The sequence below is a fragment of the Silurus meridionalis genome, chromosome 5 (assembly GCF_014805685.1).
Source record: "Silurus meridionalis isolate SWU-2019-XX chromosome 5, ASM1480568v1, whole genome shotgun sequence".
Lineage (NCBI taxonomy): Eukaryota > Metazoa > Chordata > Actinopteri > Siluriformes > Siluridae > Silurus > Silurus meridionalis.
Window position 1 is genome coordinate 16497918 of NC_060888.1, and position 20717 is coordinate 16518634.

General features: G+C 40.4%; 1 protein-coding gene across 7 annotated transcripts in view; it reads right to left on the minus strand.

The window, feature by feature from the left end:
* tenm2a (teneurin transmembrane protein 2a) overlaps window positions 1–20717 on the minus strand; it is a 290186-nt gene that overhangs the window by 42609 nt on the left and 226860 nt on the right. For 5 of the 7 annotated variants that reach the window (XM_046849490.1, XM_046849488.1, XM_046849486.1 and 2 more), the window contains one exon: window positions 10775–11028. In XM_046849490.1, coding sequence (XP_046705446.1) covers window positions 10775–11028 — 254 coding nt within the window. The remainder of the gene's footprint in view (window positions 1–10774; window positions 11029–20717) is intronic. The other 2 variants (XM_046849489.1, XM_046849487.1) reach the window with 1 other exon arrangement.

Sequence of the window (20717 nt, forward strand, 5' to 3'; positions counted from 1 at the left end):
CTAATATATGCATATTAACTGTTCTAATTTACCACGAAATTAACGAGACTGACCTCAATTAGGGCAATAAATGTAAGCGGAGACTCGCAGGATGGTAAACGCAACCGGTTTACGGAGCTTTGGCACACAAAAAAAGGAATTGCTCGTTTAATCCGCCGCCTTTACACAAAGGACTCGCGTTTAATCAAGTGCTCTCACGCCGACTCTCCTCGTCCCAAAGAGGTGCCTGCGTCTGGCACAAACAAACGGTCCTGCTTCGGCGGCCATTAGCATCTTCGAAACTGTCAAACGGAAAGCTAATGTTTAAATGACTGCTGGCTGAGTGTGTGTCACTTTCATGTGGTGGGATAGAGGAAGCTGAAGGTTCATCTCAAACTAGCAGACACAGAAGACAAGGCTTGGTGTGTGTATGTGTTTGTGACAAAGCCAACACTAGAAGGAGATTTATCATAAATGAGGAGCTGGTGATAAAGCTTTGAAGTTTGGTTCTTTTAAAGCTTGGGAAAGACCCAGGGGTACTGTGTGTGTGTGTGTGTGTGTGTGTGTGTGTGTGTGTGTGTGTGTGTGTGTGTGTGTTCCGGCCAGTGCCCTTAGGGAGAGGAGCAGCTTCAAATGCACAGTTAATGAGAGAAGCAATCAGTAGCATCCTAACCCATCAGCGCTGCAGCCGTAACACACACTCTCCTCCTGCGCCTCCAGGGACGAGCGCAGCCTAATGATGAAACCAAAACCTCATTGACTGTAATTCAAAGGTTAGAGCAATTGTCCTTTGACTCTCTTAGCAACACAGACACACACACACACACACACACACACACACACACACACACACACACACACACATTCATGCAGATGAATGTCACATGCCTGACTTCCCATGTCCTCATATGCATAAGAACATGTCACATTTTTTTAGACATGAAAAACAGGGATGGTGTGAGGACGTGCGCATGAGAGGTTCTGATGGATTCGTAACGAGAAGTCGTTTGTATTGTCGTAAATCACTGCGAGATGATTGGTCTCTGGCCGCACACACACACACACACACACACACACACACACACACACACACACACACACACACACACACACACCTACCTTATTTCCAGTTTAGATTGAGAGACAGTGAGTAGGGTCTATATTTCAGTGTGTGTGCGTGAGTGTGTGTGTGTGTGTGTGTGTGTCTGCCTCATGGCTCATCTATTCACATTAGTGACAGGAAATGAGAGGCAGCTGAAATCCTGAGCTAGATCAATGCTACAGTCAGACAGCACCATCCACACCGTCTGCCTTTATTATCAGGTCCTAACTCAACTCTCGCACTCGCTCTTCACCCTCTACAAATAACAGGCTGAGGCACACTGTAAATAACACTCTCAATTTACATGAAATAAATGGCAACCTATAACTATAAATCCTACACCCTATACACTGATTAGGCATAACATTATGAACACCTGCCTAATATAGTGTTGGTCCTCTGTTTAATGGCAAAACAGTCTTAACAGCATTAACTTCTTCAGCAGTTTGAGCTACAGAAGCTCGTCTGTTGGATCGGACTACACGGACCAGCCTTCACTCCCCACGTGCATCAATGAGCCACGACCCTGTCTCTGGTTCACCTCTGTTCCTTCCCTGGACCACTTTTGATAGATACTGAGCACTGCAGACCAGGAACATCCCACAAGAGCTGCAGTTTTGAAGATGCTCTGACCCAGTCGTCTAGACATCACAATTTGTCAAACTTGCTCAAATCCTTCCGCTTGTCCATTTTGCCTGCTTTTAACACGTCCACATTGAGGACAAAAGGCTCACTTCCTGCCTAATATCTCCCACCCAATAACAGATGCCACGATGTTATTCACTTCACCATTAACAATGTTTTAATGTCTTAATGTTATGCCTTGTTGGTGTAGACCAGCTAAAGGATGAGAAAATGGCTTCAAGTACTTATGTCTAATGAATGAATTTAATCCAGTATTTGAAATCTGAACCTCAGTAACGGTATTAACAATGCAGGACCACACATTCGTTCTCAACAAACAGTCCCATCTCGATATCGACAAATACTAGAAATTGCATGCTTAATTTATGAATTCATATTGTTCTGCCAAAATATGTATTTCATTATTTATTTATTTTTTTTACAAATAAAAAAGTAAATGGGATTTACATTCAAATCTCAGTACACAGAGAAAACTTTAGCTTTAAACAAACTCTTCCTTTGCCGTATACCTTTATGATTTATAATCGCACTCTCCGGTGTCACCCGGTAGACGATGGGTTCCCTTGTGAGTCTGGTATCTTTTTCACCATCATTTTTCCCGGCCGCTGGCACCTCTGGCTTCCTCATTAGGGCTCTAAAACTACATGTGGCTTGGCTTCGGTAAAGCTGCTTCTCTTAACAGTGATAGATAAATAAAACCAAATTCAATAGGATTAAAAGTATTGAGCGTAGTTTTCCCTGTATATATTGACATGAGATGCCTAAGATAACTGTTCTTTACACTACTGCAGTTATAAAGTAACTCGTAATAAATAATAAAGGTCTCGACTCTCTTTATAGTCTCACTGATCCTCTTTGTGCGTCTTCTGCTCTCAATAGTTACATACAGATTTATTGACACTAGAAAAAAATGCTTTTTGACAGATGTTTTGTCAAAAAAAAAAAAAAAATGGCCGTGCAACCTGAAGTAGGTGTAGAGCATCAAGAAAAAATAAATAAATAAAATTATATATATATATATATATATAATATATATATCGGCTGCTGGTTGTGTGAACAACTGCTATCAATCTTGCAAAATGTTGCAACAGACATGCAGACTTGCATATAGATAGACAGGCAGACTGATAGACAGGCAGACTGACAGGCAAGCAGACAGACAAAGCAGACCAACTGATACATGCAAACACCAACGCTGTAAAAAAACCCGGTGCTAGCATACGAAGAATGATTGATTGGAACCATCACAGGACCAGAAGAGGCTAAATATCAAGGCTGACTATTAACGGATTGGCACGGAGAGTCAGAAATCAATGTAACGGCCTCTGAAAGACTCATTAATACTTTACAGCGAGACACAGAGGTCATCTATAGTGGGGCCTTTGGACTGGGAGTTGGCCCTTGATCTGAACGAAGCCACCAGGAAGTCAATGACAGACAGTAGGGGAGGGGGAAAAAGATCAAAAAGCTTCACCTCAGAGATGACACTCTGAGATGACGTGCTTTTTTTTTTTTTTTTTTTTCCAGAGGAAGAGGTGATGAGAGAGATGTGTAAAAGAGGACATGGAACTGACATAACTGGTCAGCCAGGACATCACAAAGCTCTTCACCTCAAGTTTATATATCTGGGAACCTTAGATTACTGCACAACTTCATCCTGATCAGTCAAATTTAATGGAGAAAAAAAGAAAGAAAAAAAAGAGAGAGAGAGGAAGAGAAAATAGCAAACGGTTGCATCCTCCCAAGTCCCTTTAGGGAAACAGTGATGTAATCTGAGTGCACTATCGTCCTTCCCTGGCCTGTTGTGTCCCTTCTGTTATTTCGCCCTTGACTCCTTTTGCCCTGCTGCATCTGTTAATAGCGACCCGCTTATTGAAACAGACACACTATACACAACATATGCTGCCTGTTTCATATGCACCATATGCTAATCTCTCTCTCTCCCTCTCTCCCTCACGCTTTCTGGCTTTTAGTACCGTTTTGAAATGACATTCTCGTCTTAGGGTCAATAATACCATTTGGCACAAACACAAACTTCTCACACACTCGCCACACACACTCCTTTTTAAACGCAACTGAAAGAGCCTTCCGAAAGTGCTTTCGCAGTCGTGTAATTGTGCTCTCCGCTGCCAGCTCCTGTTTTACTTTTAATTTTGACATTCTGCAGAAAGCGGCCAAGAGGTGGATACGATGTGGCTGCTTTTAAAAAAGCGCTCACAGTGGAATGCATCCAAAAGTGAAATAAGTTCATAAGTGCAGAATGTTGTGGAGCACGGTTCAGACCATACGGGTCACAAGTTGGGGGGTGAGTTTAAAAAATAAACTAAATAATAATACACGAAAAAAGGAGGACAAAAATGAAATGAAAATCAGAAATGAGATGAAACTCATTTAATTGTCACTGCATATAACAAAAATATTTACATGTTTTATGTATTGAAATGAAGTTTTAGTCTAATCTTTACTGTTTTATAAATACTATATAACGTAAGAAATCTAATCTATATAGAAAGAGTATGAGCATTGTTATGGTTTAATGTGTGTGTGTGTGTGTGTGTGTGTGTGTGTGTGTGTGTGTGTGTTTTCTCCCCCACAGCAGCAGCAGGTAAAGCCCCCCGGGCTAGTGCTATTTCTGTATAAAGAACACACAAATGTAAAAGCACCTTAAGCCTGTAAGAACACATTTTGTTACTCAAATATTTTTGGAATAACAAAATCTTCTTTTAATGAGTTTTGTGACATTTACTGCATGTTTTCAAATGCAACTTTTCAAATATTTTGAAATATATTAATTGCAAATGCAATCCAAGCTCCATTTTCATAGAGGGAAATGCTAAAAAATAAAACCCATTCCTTATATAATTTTTTTAGTTGTTGAAAATTGTTTATGCACACATTTTTACCTGTGATATCAGAAAGTGTTTAACAATTTCCTAAACAATTTCGCAATGCTATTGCTAATATTCAATCTGCTGTATAACACATTTCTATGAATATAAAATGTAAAGGCTCATAAATTTTGAATCCATTCAAATTTGAAAGGTTTTTTTTTTTTTTTATACCCCCAATCTGACAAAGTGTGTGGGATCGGAGAAGTGTGTCATGCTTTAATCAGTAGTGAGCAGACAGGGTAAGCGGTGTAATAACACAAGCATGCTGGGTGCATAGCATTATGGATAGAGGAGAAAAGCGACCTGCTGAGAAGGATTTGGAGTTGCACTGAGTGCTTGTGGAGGTCGGGATAAGTCATTGGTGGGCAGTGGGGAAAAACGATTATGGAAGCTAAAAATATAGGTGGAGAGGATACAGAAAGGAAAGAAAGAAAGAGTGTGAAAGAGAGAAAGGAAGAGAAGGATTAAAAGTGGAAGCAGGGCAAGAAAGAAAGAGTTTTCATGACACTCGCCACATGGCCTGTCTCTATTGATGTATGAGGAGCCACAGTGTCCCAGCTTGCATAGAGGTGACACTGTATACACACACACACACACACACACACACTTTCCCAGCTCAAGGGCACCAACACAGTCACACAATGGTGGATAATTTATTATACATACCTGTATGTGTGTCTGCATGTGTGTGTGTGTGTGTGTGTGTGTGTGTGGTATACAGACTCATGCGCCGGCCTTTGTTTGTTTGTTTGTTTGCTTTTTATATATGTTAGCTTTCCAGGTCTGTGTTTGGACTCGTTCGGATCCATGAGTATTGTGTGTGAACTGATCCTTGCTTTAGTGCTTGTCCGTCTGCTGTCTAGACGAGAGCACATCGAATCTGAGTGGAAGCCTGAAGGGGCCTAAACCTCGTTATAGCTATTACACATTCCATCTGTCCCTGTCCTTTCCTCCCTCTCTCCATCTCTTTTTCTCTCTCCCTCTCTCTTTCTCTAGCTTACTGTGTGTTTGAACATGGTTGATCCCAGGAATCAGGAGAGCTTTAGAGCAGACGCATCTCGCGGGAGCCGAATAGCGTTTTGTCTCCTCCACAACATATGATGACAGACCTGCTCTTCTTTTGCATCAGGACCGCTCACCTGTATCCTAGCAACAGCCTCCCTGCTGTGGCAGCCACTCCATGCAGAGATAAGCGAGCGATCAGGAGGGCACCAAATGAGTTATATGTCTCAATCTTTTTCTTTCACCTTTTTTCTTTATGGGTCACCGTTTCTTTACTTATTGATCTCACCCTGTCAGCGCATTCTCACAGAACCAAATAACTGCAATGTGATTTTTTTTTTTCTTTAACATATTCAAAGAAACAGGGCCCAGACTTCTTTGTGATTCATTCCTGCATCCTTTTCCCTTCGTTTTCCTGTACATACGTGTGATTATTGGCCATATGGGGGTTCACATAGTATGATTCTCTATGACTGACTCTATTCTCTTTCCTGACTGTAGTTTTTGCTGAAGTACCTGGGATTGTAATTCATCCCTGTAGAGAATGTAATGCAAATCTTGTAAGCATCTGCAAAAAAAGAAAAAAAAAAGTCCTTTCCTCTTCTCCTCAATGCACTTTTGTCATCTCTCTGGTGCCAGGATTGCTGGGCCGGTCTCAGTGGAGCCACACTCTGTGTTTGAGCTGAGCAAAGTGCTGCAGCAGCACATTTCACCATGTTCGGTTACACATGCTCACAGTCACTGAAGGCCAAAGGCAGCCTCAGTTGGCCCACAATTATCGTCGCTACTTATTAGCAGGGAAAAATTCAGAATAAGCAAATATGTCAAACAAATCTTGAACGCTTAGTAAAATTGTGTGCTACCTCAACACAGTTGATTTGCTACAGACATTCTTTTACATCCTGCTTCTATTGGGAAAACAGTTGATCTAAATACACTAAATGTTAAATTAGCCAAAGGAGCTTTATTGAAATCAGTCATTATTCAGACAGGGTAAGATTTCCAAACATATGTCTGATAACTACTGATGCTGGAGGATGTTTGTAGTAATTATGATCAGATTCACACTGGATAAGAGAACTCTGTATAAACCACTCAAATAGGTGCGTCTTCACTTCTATATACTAAACAATTCCATGTACTGTACATTTTATTTTATTACATTGTTTTTTTCAGAGCCACTCGTTTTTAGGTTTGTGGCTGCTTAATATTTAACATGTCACATACACGAGATGGGCAAATACAAACTGCTGGAGAACTGCTGTGTTCAACGTTTTGCCATGTACAGTAGCGTACGCTGGATTACTAACTTACTGCTTTGTATCTCATTTTGGAGAGGATCCACTGTTAATTACATGGGGTTGTATCTGCTGGTCATTTCATAGAAAGTAAAATGTGGTGTAATAATTCCAGTTGTGTGCACAAGCACTCTGTAAAAAAAAAAAACAACAAAAAAACAACAAAAAAACACTGACTAAACCCTCCTAGGGATAATAATACTAAAACTAGCTCGATCCGAACAGGACATAAATATAGGCGACACACAAAACAAAAGAAATACCCTTGTTTTTGTCCTAGAAGCTGCAACAAGCCTTTTTCTTGTTCACAACACAAGCTAGCACCTGCTTCCCTCCGGCTATGATGGACAAATCTCAGGCGTTGGTATTTGAGATTTGTTCACTGAGCCTTTCAGTTAAGCCGCCACTGCATGGAGCTAGGCAGGTAGGTAGCTCTGTAACGCAGAGGGGGGCCGGGTGGAGCCTGAGGGACTGGCAGTGGATCCAGCACAACATTACACGGACGACTCAAGGACAAAGAAAAGATGTGCGGATATTTGAATACAAGCGCAGAGACAGAAGGGGGGAAGATCGAGCGGGGGTGCTGATTCCTGCACTTGCTGACTGGCCCATCTGTTGAGCGCAGTCTCAAGGGTAGGTGAGGGCAACGCAGGGCTACGTGACACATCTGCCCTTAACCAGGGGCTTTAACAGAGGGGCAGGGAGGGGACCGAGGTACGGACATCAGGTTCAGCTCCACGGCTTAGGTCAAGGTTTCTAATGGGAGCCATCAAAAAACTTATTTTTCTCTTACATTCAGTTTCTGTCTTTATCAGTCAGCAGCAAATACTAGTTTTATAGTTATCCCTTTATAATAATCCCAGGCTCATGACTTTAACACTGACATCATAAAATTTATATATATATATATATATATATATATATATATATATATATATATATATATATATATATATATATATATATATATATATATATATATATATATATATATATATATATATATATATATATATATAAACATTTTTTTCTATAGTTAGGCATAGTAGCCTAGTTCAAACATAAAATGAAACTAGAGAGGTCAGACAATGTGTCTGTAAAATGAAACTCTTAAAGATGTCCCTCACAGATGCAATCTGGAAGTCTTTTCTATGTTCTCAAGTTGGAATAAATTATACAATAGCTATGTGCGAGTCAATGACTAATAGAGCCTATCACAGGCTACGACCAGAGGCAGATTGCTAGGAATAAGTAGGAGAAAATCACCATTCCTCATCAGACGTGTCAAATAATGAGCAGAAGCATCTCGATTAATCAGTAGTCATGAAAACACAAAGGCTTACAATATGCACTGGGAAATGCAAAAAAACGGAAAAAGGCAATTCAAACAGAAAAGTCTCTTAGAAGCATGGCTTGAGATGAACTATTACATTATTTACGCATATGTCTACAAATTATGGCTTTTCTTTTTCAAACCAGATGTTTCCCTCTTTGTTAATAATCTATTTACGATTGTTGCATCTATTAATTTCAGCCGTTGCATTTTATATTGAAGCATCAACCTAAATCGTCAGTCTGTCACACTCCTACAAGCATCTCAACAGTTTGCATTTTCCATTTCAGTTCTGTGGACCCATGACTCACATCTGCCAACCCCATCTGTCCTGTGCATTTCTTCAGGCACTGAGTCACTTGGACATAAAAAATCCTACTCTCACAAATTTTTTATATGTGGTGCAATAAATTATAATCCACAGCATTCATAATCATGATTCTGAACCTTGCAGTTGATCAGCAGTAACGATTTACACAAACCCATTACACAAACTTGTATACTACTACTACCACTATCACTACTACTACAACTACAACAAATACTACCAACACTATCACTACTACTACAACCACAACAAATACTACTACCACTATCACTACTACTACAACCACAACAAATACTACCAACACTTTCACTACTACTACAACCACAACAAATACTACTACCACTATCACTACTACTACAACCACAACAAATACTACCAACACTATCACTACTACTACAACCACAACAAATACTACTACTACAACCACAACAAATACTACCAACACTTTCACTACTACTACAACCACAACAAATACTTCTACCACTATCACTACTACTACAACCACAACAAATACTACCAACACTATCACTACTACTACAACCACAACAAATACTACTACCACTATCACTACTACTAACTACAACAAATACTACCAACACTATCACTACTACTACAACCACAACAAATACTACCAACACTATCACTACTACTACAACCACAACAAATACTACTACCACTATCACTACTACTACAACCACAACAAATACTACCAACACTATCACTACTACTACAACCCCAACAAAACTACCAACACAATCACTACTACTACAACCACAACAAATACTACCAACACCATCACTACTACTACAACCTCAACAAATACTACCAACACTATCACTACTACTACAACCACAACAAATACTACTACCACTATCACTACTACTACAACCGCAACAAATACTACCAACACTATCACTACTACTACAACCACAACAAATACTACCAACACTATCACTACTACTACAACCACAACAAAACTACCAACACAATCACTACTACTACAACCCCAACAAAACTACCAACACAATCACTACTACTACAACCACAACAAATACTACCAACACCATCACTACTACTACAACCGCAATAAATACTACCAACACTATCCCTATCACTACTTCTACAACCACAACAAATACTACCAACACCATCACTACTGCTACAACCGCAACAAATACTACCACCACTATCACTACTACTACAACCACAACAAATACTACCACCACTATCACTACAACCACTATTACTACTACTACAACCACAACAAATACTACTATCACTACTACTACAACTGCAACAAATACTACCACCACTATCACTACCACTACAACTGCAACAAATACTACTATCACTATCACTACAACCACTATTTCTACTACTACAACCACAACAAATACTACTATCACTACTACTACAACTGCAACAAATACTACCACCACTATCACTACTACTACAACCACAACAAATACTACCACCACTATCACTACAACCACTATTACTACTACTACAACCACAACAAATACTACTATCACTACTACTACAACTGCAACAGATACTACCACCACTATCACTACTACTACAACTGCAACAAATACTACTTACTACCACTACCACCACCAAAACTAACAAACACTTGTCACCCTAGAATGTGCACCTTCCATGTGACTGGAAAAGGTAAAGAAGGAGACAATCTTACACAAAACATGTATGGTTCTTTAAATGACGTTACATACACTTACTATGTCACACACTATTACTACTAGCACAATACCACTTATACTACTACAACTAATATCACTACTACTACCGCTACTAATACTGAGAAATACTTTAAGCTGCTGGGTCATTTTTCCGCTATTCCATCTACACCGTAATTACAGGTGGTCTGCTTTGACTCAAAATTTTAATCTCTTTTAGTCTTAATTTTGAAATTGAATTTCTTTAGAAAACAAAACTAAACAATCGGCCAGCATCAACCCTATAATGATAAAAACTAACATATAGTTTCTTTAAGACAAACAAAACCAGCATAGGACAAGGTCAACCCATGAACCTCAAAACATTACCTCTAAATGCACATTGTTTTAAGAGTGAAACAAACTCAAGGTTACTGCGCATTTCGACACTGCAATAATGCAGCCATGAGTACAAATACTACATTCTGCATGTGAAGCATGGAGTATAGAGCGTGGTTACTGTGACGGTGTTCACCGATGAAGTAGGACAGCAGGATGGCCAGCAGGGTGGCGGCCGAGATGGCTGTGACAGCAGCACATTTCCAGCTGCAGTACTTGGAGGGCTTCTTCAATTTGAAGGCGCTTCGGGAGAAGGTGTTTCTGGGCAGAAGCCGCGGCGGGGGCGAGTACACTGTGCCCGACGTCAGCGGGTAACCTGGAGACGAGCTGCTGAAGAGCGGCGTGGTTCCTGATGACGTCTTGAACAGGAAGTGCCTGTTGTGGAAAGAGAGAAAGAGAGTAAAAAAGAAAGTTAACTTTTTTTTTGTTGTTGAGTAAAACGAATTTATGGTCTCAGTGATGAGGTAATAAGAGAAGAGGAGAAGAAGGACACAGTGAAAGAGAGTCAGAGGTCAAATCAATCGTCGGTTCAGAATTGCCTTCATTGTCTCTTGTGTGTAGTTTTGTATACTGTGTGTGTGTGTGTGTGAGTGTGTGCAGAGTGCTGCAGGGATACAGTGGGGTGAAGGATACTGTGTCCAAAGCTCCTCAGTGCAGCTCTATGGACATATGGCATGTGAACATACTTTGCTGCAGGCTGCTGCTCTCCCAATGAGGGACACTTACACAAAACAAACACTCAATAATTCAGAACGCTTTTCTCTGCGCATGTCTAGTACATGCACACGTGTACACACACACACACACACAATCCCAGCCCATGTTCTGAAGGGGACATTAGTGGCAATAAAGCTTGGAGGAAGATACTGGTACCACAGGGTGCCAATGATAATGAACTGATCCAAAAAAGATTTTTGTATTATAGGGAGCTGAATAATCTTCGTTCCACTGAGACATGCTTTAAAATAGAAAAGCGCTAAATGCCATTCTGTCCTTTCTCCATTTTTGAGCATTTAGAGCTTAAGGCGTTTTCGAGCACACTTTTAAAAATGATCCTAAGAGAAAACTGTTAAAGTTACACAACCAAAACAACAAAAATGACTAAGTAACTAAATAAAATCTTGTGGTGTTGTGACTCAAGAAGTGCCTGCATTTATATATTTATATCTATATATATATATCTATATATATCTATATATATATATCTATATCTATATCTATATATATATGTATATATATATATATATATATATATATATATATATATATATATATATATATATATTTTTTTTTTTTTTTCTCTTGACATTATTTCCAGTGCACCCATTTAATCAGAAACCTTTTTTGGTCCATGTGCTACTTCTCTGTTTTCCAAAAAATGAAATGCATGTAAATAACATGACATCAGTGAACCTGACCACTAATATTTGCTCTTGTTTAATGAACCTAGTTGACTGAATTTTTCACAACACTGCGCCAAGGTCAAATACCAAGTATAGTTAGCTACTCTTAAGCAGGAACTAAAGGAAACACTGTTTTGAACAGGTGGGCGATGAAAACAGCCATTTTGTTGTGCCGAAAGGTGCGGTAAATTGTGCAGTCAAAAATTACATCTCATTTATTTATTTTCCCCCCACTGATATTAGAGGCACTTGAAGTCAAGAGCATTAATTCAGTAATGATCACACTGGAGGAATGCATTTTGTGTACCAGAGCAAAAAGCTCTCACTCTGTGTATGAACACTCTGGATATCAGAATTCCTCCCAAAAAATTTAAAAAATCATCCTTCAAGATATAAAGACATACTACTTAAGACATGTAAGCACATTCATAGACATTTTTATATTGCTACAATAAACAGAGAAACATCTCTGAATGAAGGCCTCTGTGAGGCTTGTGTGATTCCGTATACCACACAATTGGAAATTCCATAAAACAAACGCAGACGCACTGCAGCTGTAAAGGCAAACAGGTGCAAACAGGTTCTGCACAAAGCACTTCAACGACTGCTCTCAATCTATCAAGGAAGCAGAAGCACTTGAAAAACTCTACAGGATCCTGTATGGCATAGTGTGTAGATCTTGGGTAAAACCTTTGTGCAGAATGATCACTGGCATCTATGCTGCTGATCCAAAGCCGCACTCCCATCAACATATCCTCCTGAGCAGATTGCATGCTACATTACATTATAGATGGAACTTGTGCTTTTTTGAGAGAAAAAAAGAAAATTCATTTAGCCTTTAATTACAGCACCCTGAGCAGCACCCCATGCCTTCACCTCGGTAAATGAAGGCTCTCAGATACTGGTGCCTTGGGGAACGCAGCAGCGGAGAAGGCCAGGCTAAATATATTATCAGCAGCAATCAGCCAGGCTTGGGTCACTGGGTCTGTCAGTTTCATTAGGCCCTAGCCTCGATTAAGACTCTGATGGGAGCTAAAGTGAGAGGCTGAAAGCTTTCCTGGCCTCCGAGTGCCTGCCTGCAAGGTGTGTCCTGCCCTGGCCCTGGCCCATAGATCTCTCCGGCCTCTTAACACTTAAACACCACGCGGGTGCATGAGCCCTAATAACAACTTTCCACAAGATGGATTCCAATATTTCCAAACATGATCCCATTTTCCAGAGCGGAACTGTGCTGTGTTTGGCTCAAAGCCCGTCTGTCTGTGTGCTGGTGGTGCGCTTCTGTCGCTTCCACACCAGTCTATCAGCTCATATCCGTAGCCCCAGTGGGGTCAGAGCCCTAGGACCAAATCAGTCAGGTGTATGTAGCCATTATCTCTGGCTGCACCTGCCCACCTTCAGCTCCACACACACACACACACACACCATAGAGTAGAACAAATTCAAAACCAAGACTGTCTCAAAAAATCATGGAGTATGAAGAAAAGAGGAAAAGATAAGATGCTTTTGTGCTTTATTCTGACTAAAAAGAGGGAAGATAGTGACTAATTTTGTAATAAATGGTAATAAATGATAATAATGTAGGAGTCGAGGCAGTGGAAGATTCCATGTGCAGTTTTACATAACAAAGCTATTTCTCACTGCTGTGTCTGAAATTTCTGCCACCTCAGGCATTACTAATCATGCATGCGCACACACACACACACACACACACACACACACACACACACACACGGGAGTTGGAAGGAGAATGGTAATTGTGTGTTTGAGCTGTCGCTGTGCCGAGCTGGAAGTCCAGGTCACCGATGGAAAAAAAAGCTTGCTCTTACTCTCTCATTCTATTCATCTCCCGCTTTCTTGTAGCTTTTGCTCCATTCGTCTCACATCTTCAATTGACAGTATGCCACACACGCACACATACACCTCCCTCTTTGCTCTTTCCCTTTCCTCTTATTTATCTCCCTCTACCTTCCTTTCTCGCTGTCCCATCACCCTCCCCTCTATAGTTAAGCAGAGTGGAGCCGCCTCAACAGGCAACGAGGAGGAGGAGGAGGAGGAGGATCTGAAATCAGTCTCACACTGAAGGGCAGTACGACGGACAGGGTGTAAAGGTGCCTGTCCAAAAATACCACACTACTTCCTCCAGGCCTCTTCTCTCTGTCACTGCTCCTCTCGCTTTCACCGTGACAGAGTGACTTAGCGAGCCACCCAGGCGCCACTCGCAGGGTTGAACGAGTGATCTTGAAATGCCACAGTATTTTTACCAGCGCGCAGGGTTGTGGCTACACATTTAGCCGCTGACAGGGGTGATGCCGAGAAATTAATTAAGGTGATTTTCGGGGTGGGAGAGAGTCGGAGGCTGTATGAGCGCGCGCATGTGCGTGTCAGGGAGTGCGTGTGCAATCTACTGTGTGACACTTATTCCATTAGTTCGATGTCTGTCTGTGAAGTTCATTTAATTTTCATTTGCAAGGGAAAGTGAGAGTGTTGACTAGGTGTCGTAATTGTGAAATGAAATTAGAGAGCTTGATTTTTTTTTTTCTTTTTTTTTTTTTTGCCTCCGTGACTAATTGACAGTGATTTATGTTGAGCATTGTTTGGGAGGAGTGTGGGAAGACATGTCAACACCAGCTGGGACAGGAGACAGAAAAGGAGAAAGTGAGTGAGATTCAGATTCAGGCAATTCAGTCGAGCAATGAAAATATATTCTGGATAATATTTATCTTATGGTATATTGTGTCTGTGTGGCCAGTGGGGTGAGGTCCAATGATGATAATAATAATAAAAACATTATTATTATTATTTTTTAATAATAATAATCATCATATAATCATAAAAATGATGAATATATATATGTGATTATTATATTATAATATATACTATATTATATATATAATATATACTCAATTGAAATATATTACTATTTTGATTCAATCATTTTGACAATCTATCAACAACAACAACTATTATTGTGAAATATAACACTCAGTTCTTACTCTACCTACTCTACATTTGCTTTAGTGAAATGTCTTTGACGCATATACAGTATTCATGCAACTGCCGAATGATCACCATTATGGAATTCGAGAGTAAGAAGTCAAAATAAAGTCTCAGAATACAATACGTATAATGAGGCATTACGACATACCGAATAGATATTACATTAAAACAAAGTTTCTAAAATATAAGGTGTTTAAAGTAAGAAGAAAAGAAAGGAAGGAGACTGTTAAATCATCTCATCATAAAGCTCCTGGGTCAGTACTTACAGTATGTTATCCTTGATTCCAGTCAACTGATTACTAAATGATAGAGAGTTATAACACCATTAAACATTTGTGTCTCTAATCATATATAAAACGCACTGCTAATGGAGACAATGGGCAAATGATTCGGTTAGATAGATATTATATTAAAACTTTCAAACTCTTTTAAGTGTGATGGAATTAGTGTTCATCTTGTGGGTGTGGAGCAAAAAACTGATGGAAAAAACTTAAAAACTAATTGAGTTATCAAATGTTTCTGATCCAACTTTTCAGTTTGTTAAAAATCTACAACGTTTAGTTTCAGCCCTCCGCATTGTTGGAGAGAGCGAAAGAAAGGAATGGAAAGATGAGTCCAGAAGAAAGAGCAGACAAAGACAGCTAGGAGAAACAGAGAGCATCGGGAAGAAAGGACATGTCTAGACCCCCCACCTTCCCCCAAAAAAATGACTTTAGCTGACACCAACGGGGGAAGTGGAGGTCAGTGTCAAGGCTTTGGCAGTTTTGCAGTTTTTAAAAACTCAGGGGAATTAAAAAAAAAAAAAAAGGAATAATGCTGGAGGGAAAACTCACAAGGGAGCAGTAAATGTAAAGAGAGTAAAAGAAGCTTGGGGTGACAGCTTTCTTTCTCTCTCTTATTCTTTCATTCTCCCTCTCTCTGTCTCTCTCTCTCCCCCCCTGATGGAGATATAGGTGAGGTCATCCTGTCGTTCCTCTGAGCTGGCTGATTAATGACCTGTCTGAGTTGGACAAATGTGCGTTCGCTCTCTCTCTCTCTCTCTCTCTCTCTCTCACTCTGTATCTGCATTTGTGTCTCTGAGACTCTCATCAGGTCTTGTTAAATAATGCAGTTCTGCTAACGTATCTTGCCAGTCATTAGTTGTGACACAGGTGGTAAACCCCTCATCACCAAACATCCACTTAGTGTCAAACAATGGGCTGTTTGCTTATTTACCCCTTAAGATTTTCACTTTCACAAATTTCTCTGACTTTCTCTCTCTCTCTCTCTCTCTCTCTCTCTCTCTCTCTCTCTCTCATTTTGCAGTCTGACTCCATTGACACTCAGTGCTGGCTTCCGGAGCATCACTTTCTCCTCTTGTAATGAGAAACCCAATTTAATCCGGAGCACACTAAGGTGGTAATACACACTGTAGATTTTCTTGTAAAAAAAAATATATAAATATATATAATACGTTTTGTCTGCATAGACAAAATGCATTAAAAAAAGAAAACAAGAGCAAAACAATAACTTGTGATGGGATGGAGTGCTTTTTATATTGCTGATCCATGCGCATACAAGCTCATGCACTCAATAATGCATCAGGACCACGGTGATAATGGATCAGTCCTACAGAGAGCTATTTACCCTTCTGCAACGCTACAAAGCAGTAGCCGAGTCCAAACTTACAGCACAATCACATTCGCTAAATCTTACTTCGCCTCAGAAACAAACAAACAAACCAAAAAAAAAAATCATCTGCTCACTAGCTCACATGAACACTATTTTGATAAGCCTGCCTCAGTGCCCTTTTGCTATAAATACCTGCAGCTTCTGTGGATTCACAATCCATAGCCACTGGTTTTCTAAATACACAGACAGAAGTCTCGGAAATGTTTTCTAATTACAGCAGCTTCGGTTCGCGTGTCATGCCCAGTATTCAATCTGTGTACTGAACAAGGAGAGAAATTGCCCATAAATCTTCAGTGAGCCGCAGGCTCCTGCCTTCTGATTGGCTCCTGTTAGGATGTGAGGATAACAAATTGGCCTCGGTGTGCAGCAACGAATGTAAATATGCCCCACACAGATACCTTGGCAATAGACACAAAGAGGGAGGGGGGATAGAGAGAGAGAGAGAGAGAGAGAGGGAGGGGGAGAGAGAGAGAGAGAGAGAGAGAGAGAGAGAGAGAGAGAGAGAGAGAGAAAGAGAGACTATTTCCTACGAATGCATGGTGATACTGAATTAGTTAATTCTGTAAACAGGTAAAAGGTTCTCTTGCTCCTTCTTCTCTTTCACACCTACAAAGGACTTTTCAGCAACAGAAGTTACACCCTGTGCACAATTATAGTTGCCTTTATTTATATTATACTCATCATAACACTACAGTGTTGCTGAATCCTCAAATCTGATTGGTCATTTATTGTTGACTTGCATTCTATTATGTAAATAAGAAAAAATATATAGATTTATTTACAGTGCATATTTTTTGTAAGGAAATGTTTATTTATGGGAAGAGTCTCATGGGTCAGTGCTCTGTAGTGGCCAGTTTAAAAAAAAAAAAAAAGAAAAAAAAAGAAAAACTATGTAGAGAGAGTAAAAGTAGGCGATGACAAAACACAGTTTAATGCTGCTTGTATTGTGGATATCTGACAACATGTAGCTATAAATCTGCTTTGCTGTTCGCTATAAATCCGCTTTATCACACCACCTGCTCATCGATTATTTGCCTAAAAAACAGCATGCGGCATGCCACAAAATATTTTATCGTTCTTTTCTTAAACGTGTGACTGAACTGTTAAGTATTATTGCGTCTGTGGAAACGCACTGCTCTGTAAAAGTTCGTTCTTTTTCCTGTTGTAAAAGAACACAGCAGCTTGGCGGTGCTGAGAGTTGAACTCATAACCGTTCGTTCAACAGCCTGAACCACTGAACCTCCATTTCACCGTACGTCTTGCATCGCATTCTGATTTGATGTTTTGTCTTACTGTCCAGTGAATTTTGACTCGAATGTGTCCATGTGACAGATCTGTGATTTATGTATTTAATTTATGTAGCTAAACATTTATCCTAATCCCCGACAGCTCTGTTGGCAGACAGCCTCATTCAAAATATGAAATATGTCACGCAAACGGTTTGTGCGCCTGAAGAGGATGGAGGTAACGTCCCTATGCTCGCACACACACACACACACACACACACACACACACACACACACACACACACAGAGTCAACTGCGCTATAATCGCTGAACTATCCCTGAAAGTATCTCATATGGTATGCATGTAAATGGGATTTTTTTTTCGCTTCCTAAACTGCAATGCTGCGGTCCTTTCAGAGATCTTATATTGAAGTGTGTGTGTGTGTGTGTGTGTGTGTGTATATGAGCAGAGAGGAATAGCGAAGTGTGCTGTGTACCGAGATGAGAGTGGAATTGAAACTGGCATCAGCTGGTGAAGAGGCTTTGCTCTGCGATTGGAAATCATCCATTGCAGCCCTGCATGGCCTCAGCCATCTTTAGTCATTTATGCTGCTGCAAACTGATTCCTTTGCGTTCCTGCTTCTCTGCCTTCCTCTCTGTCTCGCTCGGTCTTCTTCTCCATCCCAGACAGCACAGATCGCATTCATGCGATCCTTCTTTCACTGACCCAACAATGTTTCCGATGTTTTTTTTCCACACACACACACACAGATATGACACAAATATTTCCAGTGACCATTGCAATAAACAATAAACAAGGCTTTTTATATACAAAGCACTCGTTTTTAGTGAGATTTTCAGCTTCCTGAATTTAGCTCATGCCCACTGTGTCTCTCCATCACCCCCTCCACATTTCACTGTTCACTCCAGAGACACTTTGCTTTCTAGTTTCCCGAGATTCATTTAATTTCAAAGTCTCTGAGCAGATATCGACTAAAGATAGCGATCAATCCAGAGAGAACGAGAATGTGGGGAAGAGAAGGAAAAAAAAAAGCTTTCTTTAATAGGCCTACAGGGAGGCTAGTTGCTGTAGAGCTCCCCTGTTCCTGCACCTTCACTCGGCTAGTGGCTGTCCAACCCACCATAATGGAGATCTTTTTTTTCCCTTAAAGAAGAGGGGTTTGATAAATGTTCCTTTCCTGTACAGTCAGACCCAGAGCAGTGGTGAGAATGCCCCTCTTCCCTGCTACTGGAGATACAGAGAGAAATATTTGAAGATAAACTTTAGTGCGTAACATCTGACCGAAAAACGGGGAGTAATGACGTAACCTGCTGAAGTCTCACTATCTCAGACTGCCTGAAACAACCGTAATATTCTCGCAAGACACGAGCGATCATCAAAGCTTAGCACCACAGCACACTTATTTGAGATACAATTAACACCTTGAGGGCGTTCGTCTGTGTAAGATGCCTCTTATTACACCACTTAAAAGGCCTGAAAGCATGGGTTCATTAGAGGAAAATATTATTTTAATAGCTCTACTGCTTCACTTGCTTGTTATCAGTCTCGCGCATGTAAATGAAGACGACCTGCTCTGAAATGGACTGTAGAGTCTGGAGGTTCAGGGTTTCCTAATAGATGATCATCATCGTCGTCCTCCTCCTCATCATCACAATCATTGCCGTCATCATCAACATCACAGATTTGTTTCCCCGCCGACAAAGCTGTTGTCCTTATTCTTTGCACATTTTTTTTAAATGGATGTTTGTTACATGCCTTTTATTTATTTATTTGTGTTTGGTGCTCTAATGTGTGATCAGCACTTCAGGTAAAGCCTTTTCTGCTTTTTTTTTGTGAGCATCTGCAGTGAAAAAGGACAATGAATCGCATTCTATACTCTGCCGATGTCAAACTCCAAAATTCAAGCGATCGTGTTGTTTGCCTCCTGGCCCTGTTAGTGGATCATTTTCACGCAGGGTGATTTCAACACCTGAGTTCACTTCTGGAACCTCAGTGTTTCAGGTGGATTGACCAGTTTGCAGCCAGGTTGGAAAAGCAACTTCGCTTTTACACATTCAGTGCTTGTGTAAAACATTTACAGACGGACTGAGCCGGTAAAGTGTGCCATGATGTGCAGTGCCAAAAAGCTTGACTGATAAGTCCACTCACTGAATCATCCATGCATGCACTTCCTCTACCAATATAGCCAGCTAATGAATTTGGATAGAGTGGAAATAAAATGAATTATGGGTGTGTGATGTGTCTGTCTGTGTGTATGTCAGGTGGTCCATTTGCACTGACAGATCTCTAGTTAAAAAGCAGCTGAGATACAATGTAGAATGCTACAATGCTAGCAGGGAGTGGAGGTAGAAGCTCACGAGTATTAGACTGTTCGCTGGCACAGGAATCCGTTACGGGCAGTGGAGTCTCAACAGATGGAGGCTCGAGATTACCGGCTCCCTTAACAATGTTTAAACGGTGAAGCTTCAGCATACACACAAATGAATGTGGACAGTCCTTTTCATTTAGGGCGGACGTTTTTATAAATTCATATCGAACTTCATATTCCGGGTGCCACGGCTCAGTGTTGCTTTGTTTGGCTTGAAAACAAACATCAGAGAGTTGAAAAATGGATTTCTGTTGAAGATGATGCAATAAAGTCCGAGAGAAATTTCCAAATACAGGCAGTAACGACAAGCTTGGCATTTAAAGTGTGTTAGCAAAGCTGCTAATGAAACTTCGGGCCTCAGTAGATATTTCTTAAAT